At 35.9% G+C, this 10,235-nt stretch overlaps 1 protein-coding gene across 15 annotated transcripts in view; it reads left to right on the forward strand.

The window, feature by feature from the left end:
• LOC110106763 (putative nuclear RNA export factor SDE5) overlaps positions 1-9,838 on the forward strand; it is a 34,006-nt gene extending 24,168 nt beyond the window's left edge. For 6 of the 15 annotated variants that reach the window (XM_020836758.2, XM_028699631.1, XM_020836760.2 and 3 more), the window contains 8 exons: positions 3,590-3,660; positions 3,805-4,040; positions 6,169-6,245; positions 6,370-6,426; positions 6,648-6,715; positions 6,825-6,934; positions 7,024-7,097; positions 9,533-9,838. In XM_020836758.2, the coding sequence (XP_020692417.2) occupies positions 3,590-3,660; positions 3,805-4,040; positions 6,169-6,245; positions 6,370-6,426; positions 6,648-6,715; positions 6,825-6,934; positions 7,024-7,097; positions 9,533-9,655 (816 nt within the window). In that variant the 3' untranslated portion in view covers positions 9,656-9,838. Of the gene's footprint in view, positions 1-3,589; positions 3,661-3,804; positions 4,041-6,168; positions 6,246-6,369; positions 6,427-6,647; positions 6,716-6,782; positions 6,935-7,023; positions 7,098-7,895; positions 8,265-9,532 lie in introns of those variants that run through there. The other 9 variants (XR_003702467.1, XR_003702465.1, XR_003702469.1 and 6 more) reach the window with 9 other exon arrangements.
• The last annotated feature ends 397 nt before the right edge of the window (positions 9,839-10,235 follow it).

The following is a 10,235-nucleotide window of genomic DNA, read 5'->3' on the forward strand; positions in this document are numbered from 1 at the left end:
CACCACGGCAAATTTTTCCTCCATCTTTTCATTGACGGATGCAATTTGACTTTGAAAATAAGTCATATTTTCCTCAAAATCTGCTTTAAGTTGCCCAAGTTCTCCCTCCAAAATTTCCACTTTCCTTCCGGCCATTGGTTCCCCTTCGATCGACGTGCTCTGATATCAATTTGATAGGAAACACTTGTAGATCTCAAATATTTCCTATCAATCTTTGGAAAACAACGAGAATTCTTCACGAAGGTCCGCACAAAACCACAAAAACAGTAGATAATTTGTATTATTTGATGAAAGGGAAACAAAAAATAGCAAGATACAATTGATCCTCAATTCGAGAGATGGATCGATCTCTCCCAAATCTCTAGACGCCGCTAGAGCCCAATGAAAAACCTAATTCTAAGAGATCTCAAATTTCAGCCAAATTCAAGATGCCATAAACCTAGGAAAATCAACTATTTAACGCATACAAATCAAAAGAAAATCTCTAAACAGTCCATACATTCAAATTTTCCTCTCAAAACCCTAAAAAAATCCTTCCTAAAGGGCTCCGATTGGGCGTTCGGACCGCTCGATCTCCGCAGGAGGCGGAGATCCCGCCTCTATTTGCGAAATGCCAGTCCCGTGCGAACCGGCTGGACCGGTCCAGTGGATTGGTCTAATAGATACTTCTAGGTTTCAAATAAGATGATGGAAAAGATGGTTGATGCTGCTTACCAAGTTCACAAGCATTATATTCAAACTTAGATGGATGATGGAATGATAAGAAAATCTCAAATGATGGTGGTGGCGGATTACCTAAAGGAATTATTTTTGTAAAGTGGCAGATTGCTAGAGCTTCAACACAACCACCAATCAATTTCTTCATATTGAGATAATGTAAAATACAATGAGAAGGGTAAAATGTCACATACCAATTATGAGATTTTTGAGAAAGTGAATGAATAGTAAATTTACATATTCAAATGAGAACCATCAATAGCAAGGACGGGTGGTTGAGGAGCATAATCAAAGGAGGAAACATGTTGAGAAACTTACATAAAATTATGCAAACACTGAACCAAGTGACAATAATCCTTCTGGGATAGGATGAAAGATCTTGAAGGAATGGTCGTAGTGGGAAAATATCAACAGGAATAGAGTTTTCGAGGCATATTAGGTAATATGAACCTAGGAGGTGGCCCAACATTGTTTAGAAGGATGATTAGTGCAACCACCATGAGTAGGGAGGGAAGGGCTTCCCCCCTCCATAGTGAGAGCACTTTGATCAGAAATTGGTGGAGGAGATGGTAGTTCAATGGCTCGATGAACACTAGAAAGAGCAGTTGTAAGAATGAGAATTGTAGAATCTTTCATGTTAAATAGATAGACGAAGGATATAGACAAATTTAACAAGAATGAACTTATTGTTTTATTGCTGTCAGACCTTTGAATCAGTGGTAAAAGGTCAGTATTGAAGTTGACTTATCCCACCTACCCTGCATTATACGATGGTTGTCATAGATAGACAATTCATTCTATGGAGATGCTGCTTTCTTGGAAGTAAATGGAGTGGTGAAAGTTCTATATTGCTTTGGGAGTCTCATGAAATATGATTATGGAGGTACTATAAGTTTTGAGACCATGGTTTAAAATTGCGCAATATGAGGCTCGCCTTTGCGCAATTCCAGTAAAAAACGCCTCGATGCTTACGCCTCGAGTTTTTTTTATGAGGCTTGCGCCTCAACCAAATTGAGGCCCGCCTCACCTCACTGACATGAGTCTTACGCCTCACGCTATATATATTAAAGCTTACATAAATCTTGAAGTAAATGCCCGACATTGGACTCTATAGGAGAGGAGGATGGGGAGAGAGCAGTTCATCATACTGATGATTCAAATGAAGAACCCCTTAGTGATGACAGTGCTGATGACTTATGAGTTCTTATGTGATATGTCATTGCTATTTATTTTTGAAAATTTGAATTATATGTTAATGAAAAGAATAATGGGATTTGGGAAAGATAGAATTTTGAGTTGAACTATATTTCATCTTGTCTTATTATTGGAATGTTTTGATTTCACTTCATATCTTATACTTTTTTATGTTTTATATTATTCACTCATTAGTATATAAAAAAATTATCATTTTATGTTTACAATCTTTTGATTTTGAGGCTTACGCCTCAAAACGCCTTGAGGCTTACGCCTCACCTCACGAATGAAAAACGCCTCAATACCCGAATACGTAATTTTAAACATTGTTTGAGACTATTGAATATCCAATTGTGAATGGCATAATCAAATGCTTGCTATTTGACAACTTGATGGTGCCACCATTTGTTGGAAGGGATGCATCAAAATGAAAGTTTGTTTTGAGAACCAACAAGTAAATAAAAGACACTAGATTACAAGAGGTAATTAATATCATTAAATTTGGTAGAAGAATTGATGGTTGAGGAGAGTTGTACATCATGTGGATGTGAAGGTCATTAATACCATGTAAGATAGTGATAGAGAATAAGATTTTGACTTTAAATCATAAGGAGAAGGATTATATCCCAAGTAGTAAGGGTTAGTGAAGGGAGATGGGTGACTATAGCAGCATCTGTGGATGTGGAGGAAAATAAGCGGTAGGGCAAAAGCATGGCTAGGTTAGTGCAGAGTAGTGAGGTTATCAAGCAATGTGTGAGTAGCAAGCGACATGGGCAGCAAGCGATGCAGACGTGCGGATCAACTTGATGAGAGAACGATCGAATCAACCAGTGGCTGCGTGAGAGCATGGGTGTGAGCTTGTGTGTGGACAAGATGGGGACGCAAGTGTGAGCATGAGATGTAATCAATGCACTTTTAAGTTGCTGGGGATGCAAGCCATTCATGATGCCTGGGTATGGAAAACAATAGGGATTAATGTGGTGGGAGGGTGGCAGCTAAGGTTATTGTTTGCTACTTGGCTCTGACGCCATGTTAGGAGGAAATGAGGTTTATGTGTCTTTATTCATAAGAGGATCTAATATTTATAATAAGAGAAATAATACAATATCTCTAAGGACCACCAATCTTACAAGGACCGCTAGCCATAATAAAACTCCTTTCCTAAATAAAAAGTAATCCTAACACGCATATTAAAGTCTGTAGCATCCAGTAATCTGAGTTTTCAATTTCATCAAAATGATGCATTCTTAATAGAAATTGATTTTAGCGTAGGGTAGTTTGAATTTGGGATTCTTATGACGCAATAGGGTCATTACGAAATGCAGTCCTTTCTTTGTAGTTCTCTTAAAAAGCAAGTGATTGGACAGAACTCAGAAGTATACAAATTTTTTAAGCTTATTTACCAATTTGTGCATTGTGTATGCTATTACAAATTTTCTGTCATTCTATCTCCATTGAGATCTTAATTCAAACTTAATTCTTTGAAATTGCAAGTGATTTGCTTGACACCCAAAATTGCATGTCACTTCTATGCATAGAACTTTTTCCTGTTTAAGAGAAGCTTGCTTTAATTAATGTTTAAATGCAGTTTACTTCTCTGTTAATTAGTTTAGCTCTTCTATCATTTTGGAGTCCTCTCTTAGGGTAATTTGTTTCCTTTATTTGGTTTATCAAACAGCGTAGAATTAACAAGCTGAATGAGGAAACCTCCGCTAACGAGGTAGAATGCAAGAAGCTCCCGCCTGAGGGGTAAGAGAAGCATATCAATTTGCATTCAATTTGTAGTTTATATATCAGGAAGTTAATATTTAAATTTGCCTTCCTGTTATGAAAGAAATTTAGTTATTTGTTTTTCAAAATCTTCCCCCCCCCCCCCCCCCCCCCTAAATGCAGTCATTCAAAAGAAATCTCATTGTTGAAAGAAGAGAAAATCAATCTGTCAAGGGAGGTTTTAGAATCATTGTTCAGCATCCCTGATATATTTGAGGAGGAACCAAAAGTTAGACGCCTGGAGTGGGGACTAAATCGCACAAGGGTGATAGGGCATAAGCCAGTGACTAAGCCTTTTGATGATTATGCTTCATCCTCAACACCTCAACCTGAATTGACTCAACCTGAAACTAAAAGAGGTATGAAATTATCTAGTACTCTTCCATAGTTTTTTTTTGGCATGTCTTTTTACCCTAATTTTCTTTCCTTTTTCAATTACTAGGAAGAATAAAACGCAATGAATGTGATAAATGCACATTTTTTATGTTTTCGGTGTTTTGCACCTTACGTTTAGTTTTTATTTATCAACAAATTTTTTTGTATGTTTCTTGAATGATTGCCCAATGACAACTTGAAAGACCGGAAGTATTTAGTGTTGATAAACAAAACAATATTGGGAGATGATACGAACAATTTCCTAATGGTTAAGCTATTATTGATCTAAAATCAATATTCTACTGATCATAACTAATATGGATAAGGCCAATTAATTCTTATTGCAAAACAAGTAAAAAAAAAAAAAACAGCACGAATGCAAAGACTTAGAAGTTGTTGAATGAGGTTGGATGTGTTCATGGGGAGGAGAATTTGTAATATGAGAGAGTAAGGGGATGGAAGGGACGAAGAGAGTTATAAATAATATGGGGGACTTAATTAAGGTCCCTATTGCAATGCCATTCGGCGTTGCTAGAAGCATGTGGGATGGCACATCACGCCCCCTTTTTTAAGCTAAAAGTAGGGGTGGGAATTTACCCCCACTAATATTTTTTTTAGCTGTTGAGCTCACTCTTGTTTTCTGGTGGTTTTCAGGTTCTGGGAAAGGGAAGGAAGTCCAGGAGTATATTTCTGAGTCTGATCAGTATAGGTATTTGTTGTACCTTTTGATTTTTGTACAGTCATGGCTTTTCTGATCTGTCTTTCTTTCTGTTCAAAAGCCATGTACTGTATCTGTAGATGATTGTTTTGAGGAAAATGAAAATATAGATGTTTTGTTCCGCTGCATTTGGTGACTTATAGTAGCTCTGTTGTTCTGTGTTTGTGTGTCTGTTGAGTTTGATTAATTTGGAAGATTCAGTTCAGTAACCAAATTCCAAAGCCAGATCCTGGATTAAAAGGTTTTGTCGCGGTCCGGCTCGGGCGGGATCCGTCCCCGTCGGGTCGGGTCGTGACAGTTAAGCCCTACAAGTTTGCGCTTATACAACTAGAGAAATGGTGCTAGTCATAGCAAGCACAAGAGTGAAGCATTGCGAGCAACCAAACAATATGTAATAATCATGGGTGAGTGAGCAACACTTTGGGTTATTAGGCGACTCCGTGATGCATTGGGCTATGAATTGCAAGAGAGCACAAACAAGGACGAGCAAAAAAGTGGCACACTGGACTGTTGGCTTCATCACAAGCGGTGTGATGGACATGGTTGTAGTTTTAGGGTTGGTGCGAGAGGGATGATTTGACAAACTGCAGGCGGGCTACAATTTTCAACATGGTTATGTTACTAGGCGGGCAGAGCGGGCACGATTCGGACGAAACATGGTGTATGGGAGTAAGCAAGAGTTTAGAGAGCAATATGTGGGCAAGCGATCACGATTAGGATGGAACACGTTATGCAGGAGTGGCGTTAGTGGGTGGTGGTGCCATACAAAAATGAAGCGAAAGGAGTGATACAACTAGGGCATATAAGTGGGATGGGAGTGAGAGAAAGAGAAACCTCATAGTGATGCCACGTTTGAAGTGGAAACTTCTTATCTTTTACTGAGTGAAAAAATGCTTATAAATAAGCACATAGGGTGAAGATAAAATGAAAGAAAAGATGAAGATGGATATCCTTGATTAAGAAGATATATAATTTAATGACAACATTTCTTTTTAATCTAGTACTTCCCGATATAGTATTTTTTCAAAATTTTAAATTTCCTTCAATAACATTAAGAGATTACATTTAAAACAGTTATGGCAGTCAACCATCTAGTTTCAATCATAAAATATGTTGCGTTCAAGTTGCTTTTGGGAATCAGTTTACTCACATTGGTACACTTCGAAGTGGGCATACTATTTTACTATTGAATTTTGCCCAAAAAAAAAATCGTTTTCTAAACCTTAATAGTATTTAGCCAATTATCTTCTTTTTCCTAAGGTCTGTTTATCTAGGTTGTTCTCTCTGTTCTGTACCATAAACGTAGTGTGGCTGTCAGCTTTAGCTATTTCTTCCAAGCATGCGATTTTCCTTTAATCTGCATTTTCTGTTGATGCTTTCTATCACCCTTTCAGATGATGAGGATAATTATCAGGTGCTTCGGAAAGCCGTAAAGCAACATTGGGATACAATGAAGCTATACTATGAAGCCGTAAGGAGCTTCTTTGTCAAATTTACTGAAGCATTTGCTCTTTGTTGAATAGTTCAATAAACCATATGTCAATTTAGTTTTGCTCTTAGATTTTGAATTTTAAATGTTAAAATTGACTTCACAGGCAATAGATGCATTTATCCAGGGTGAACATGCACAAACAAGCTACTTCTCAAATCAAGTAAGTTCTCTTCGTGGGCGAAGCAAAACTTATCTCTAGGGGACAAAATGACAATCATGCTATTTATCTATCAAAGCACACTGGTACTGAGCTTCATCTCGCCTAACTTGGCTTAGGCGTGAATGGTCTTTTTGTAAATTTACTTCAACACAAACAAAATTAAATTTATGATTAAAACAGTATAACATGTTAAATTCTGTTGTGATTTTTTTTTTGTGAAGGGTAAACAATTTTGCCAGTTGGCTCGGGAAGCAGATGAGAAATCTTCTGGGCTGATCCTAGAAAAAGCGTGAGTATATAATTTTCTTCGTTCAAAATTTTCTCCATTCTTATGTCTTTAAGGTGAGTTTTTGTAGCATTTTGCAGAATTATGATGCATGCTCCTAAATTATTTGCAGAGAACCCCATGAAAAAGGCAATGAGCTACCTCTTGATTTACATGCTCATTCTGTTAACGAGTCTATTCGATTATTGAAATTACATATATTTTCTTTAGCGAGCATTCCTTGTAAGCACTCTTATTGTTGACTAATTTTAACTCCTGCCAGATTGGCTATCCTTGATGTAATGACTGCTCTTTGGTCTGTTTTCTTTTAGCTTTTAGTTACTTGAAAGTAACCATCAATAAGGATGATGACATTACCTCAAGAGGAAAGCGAAGAAGGGAAAAGGTACGATTTTACACAAGTTAATTGAATGAATTTGTTGAGAAATAACTTACGTTTTTCTTGAACATTAGAATATTTTGGTGATTTAGACATTTATATAACATAATTATATTTGAATAGCAACAAAAAGGTAAATTTGAAGCTTGTTAGGTTATCCGTACGCAATATGAAAACACAAATTTGTTCTGCTACTTCTGGTGGTTTTTGCCAAATCCTAGGTTGCCTTGGAGAAACTTGTCCACTTGCATGGTAGAACAAATTTAATGAATAGGTAATAAAATTTGTAATCCATCATTGTGATACGCTTTGGAAGAAAAAACAACAAATAACAAAGAAAAATTGGAGTAAAATCAAAACGGTGGCTGATTTTTTATTAAAACTTCAACAAGAAACAAGTGATCTACAATTTGAGGGGTAGATTGACTCTCCTAAACAACCTAGATGCTGCTAGGAAGCCTCTAAGAAAAACTACAGTAAAAAATCCAACATAAAACATGCTTCTAAACCTTAAACAACTCCTACTTAAATAGCCACAACACAAAAGAACGTAACTGAAAATTTCCTAATTAAAACCTCCCTAAATAAAATCCTTAATACATTATAATAACACAATTAGAAAGCTTTTCTATTTAATAAAATCTTTCGTAACATATAATAACACAATTAGGAAGCTTTCCTAAATAATAAAAACCTTCCTAAACACAATTAAGATATTTTCCTTGCATATCTCCCTCTCCTAGTTGAATTCAAACTCCACATTAATTCATTCCTGACTCCTTTTCCTTACATATGAAATTATAGGTTTGACGGGCCTCACAAGGGGGGGCCGAAACCCCTGATGTTGCTTCTTCCCAGTTTTGCTAGTCCGGCTCTTGCTGGACTGGCTGGCTGAGCCGGCCACCTCCCACATCACATTGCTATATATTATTATATTTTTTTAGTTTAAGCAATTCTCTTTCTCTTAATCATTTACTATTTAGGGTATTGATGAAAAAGTGTAATAAGCTATATTTTTTCGTTCATGTACAAATTGTAATATTTACTTGAAAACTTTCATAATAGTAAGTAAGGTTTATATTTGCAATGTATATGTGTTTTCCCATGGTAACATTTTATCCTGGTCATGTTTCTCTCGGACAAATCAAATTTAATATCCATGATTGCTTTAAATGGTATTCCATTATTTTTTAAATTTTATCTGAAACTTTTGATGTGGAAAATACTTTTATCCATCCTGTGTTTAGAAATGGTAAAATATCCATTTAGCATTGGATCTTTAACAAGTTCACATGCAAACTTTTTTACTTTGCATTACCCCCTCTTTTCAGGCGAAAGCAGACGAAACTCACTTCATTTTAAATTGGAGACAGCTCATCTTAACCTATTGGTTGAGAGTTTAGGCTTCCAACTAAGAAGTCTTGGGTTCGAGTCTTTGTGTATGCATTGTATGTGTGAGTTTGCCTTAAATGGCCTAAATGTCAAAAAAAAAAAATTAAATTAAATTGGAGCCTGCCATCTTTCCATAAAAGGCACTCACATTCCTTCAATTATCAAATAAGGCACTCACATTCCTTCAATTATCAAATATATCAGAAGAACAGAGCAACTTTAAATGCTGATAAAGAAAGCTTGCTAAACAGATTTTAATGTGGAGTACATTGGTAAATGAGCAATATTTAATATAAACACCTAGAGAGAAAATAACAAAAAAACATAAAAGAAGATTTAACGCACAAAAACTGTTTCATATATGTTCATCTGATCGATGGTTATTTCCAGAACCCTTTATAAAGAATAAAAATTAGGATAGCTAAAAAACATAACATCATTTTTATAACATCTTTAATGAAATAAATCATATATAGGTCGACCAGCGATTAAATATGGATAATGCATTTTCTTCATAGGGTAAAAATTACGCTCCACATCTTAAATTTAGATAAAAAGTCGGTTGACTAGCAGCGAAGTCTGAATGAATGATGATTCTATGTTTGTATATATCCAGCTAATAAAACCTGCCTGTTTATTCAACCTGATTGTCATCCTAAGGGTTCCGTTAAGCATGGTAGATAGCTGTATCATTTTACCTTTCTCAAATCTTACACATTTTTTGGCTATCAAAATCTGTTTCTCTGTAATTCTCAACTGATATGCGAAATGCATGTCTCATGAGAGAAATTATTCTGTGCGGAGACCGGAGGAGACCAATCAGAATGCGCCGTATCAGCAATACCGAGGCACGGTACCGCTCACAGAGGTGATGTGGCGCATTCTGATTGATCTCTGGATGTCATTCGGCGTCCGCACAGAATAATTAATTGTCTCATGAAACATCAATTTCAATCCTCCCGCATTTATATATTTCTTTGCATTAAATACATTAGTCATTAAAAACCTTGGTTGAAAACTGTTAAACCTTTGATTTGGCCTATGAATAGGTGCTTCAGCTTCTGGAAAAGGAATCCATCCGGTGGTCTGAAGTGGAGAGCAGCTCGGGAATAATTTTGATACCACTGAATGAAATAGACCAGAGCAGGTTGAGTTTTGAAACTGATTTTTAATTTTTAATTTTTTTTTTTTTTGTGATTTTGAAAGTAGCCTCTGATTAAGCTGTGAATGTTTGGGGCTATATTCTTTTTGGGACATATTCTTCCCAAATTTCTGTGCAACATACACTTAAAATGAGAATACTTTTTTTTTTCTGTTCTGTTACTGAATGGTATAAAGGTTTTAGTGTTTTTCCCCTCTTTTTGGGTTTGTTGAGTGCCAAAATGCAAATTTTATGTAGTTAAGATTTGATTTTAGTATTTAACAATAATTTTTAACTCGAAATTTAAATAGTCACTGTTTAGGAATGTGTTTTCATTAAGATAGAATGCATATGCTATATATTATTCACAGTGTATGGTGAAATTATTCTGTGCGGACATCAGACGGTTCGGAGATCAACCAAAATGCGTCATGTCATCCGGTACACAGTGGTACTGAGTAACTGTAACGAACAAAAAAATGATGTGGCACATTTTGGTTGGTTTCCATATGCTGTCCAGGGTTATGATCGAACCTCTTTGATAGACGTATAAGAGTAGATCTTGAAATGTGAAAGGCTATTATATAAGAGAAATATGAGATACTAAAGAA

The sequence above is a fragment of the Dendrobium catenatum genome, unplaced genomic scaffold (assembly GCF_001605985.2).
Source record: "Dendrobium catenatum unplaced genomic scaffold, ASM160598v2 fragScaff_scaffold_1348, whole genome shotgun sequence".
In the NCBI taxonomy this organism is placed as follows: domain Eukaryota; kingdom Viridiplantae; phylum Streptophyta; class Magnoliopsida; order Asparagales; family Orchidaceae; genus Dendrobium; species Dendrobium catenatum.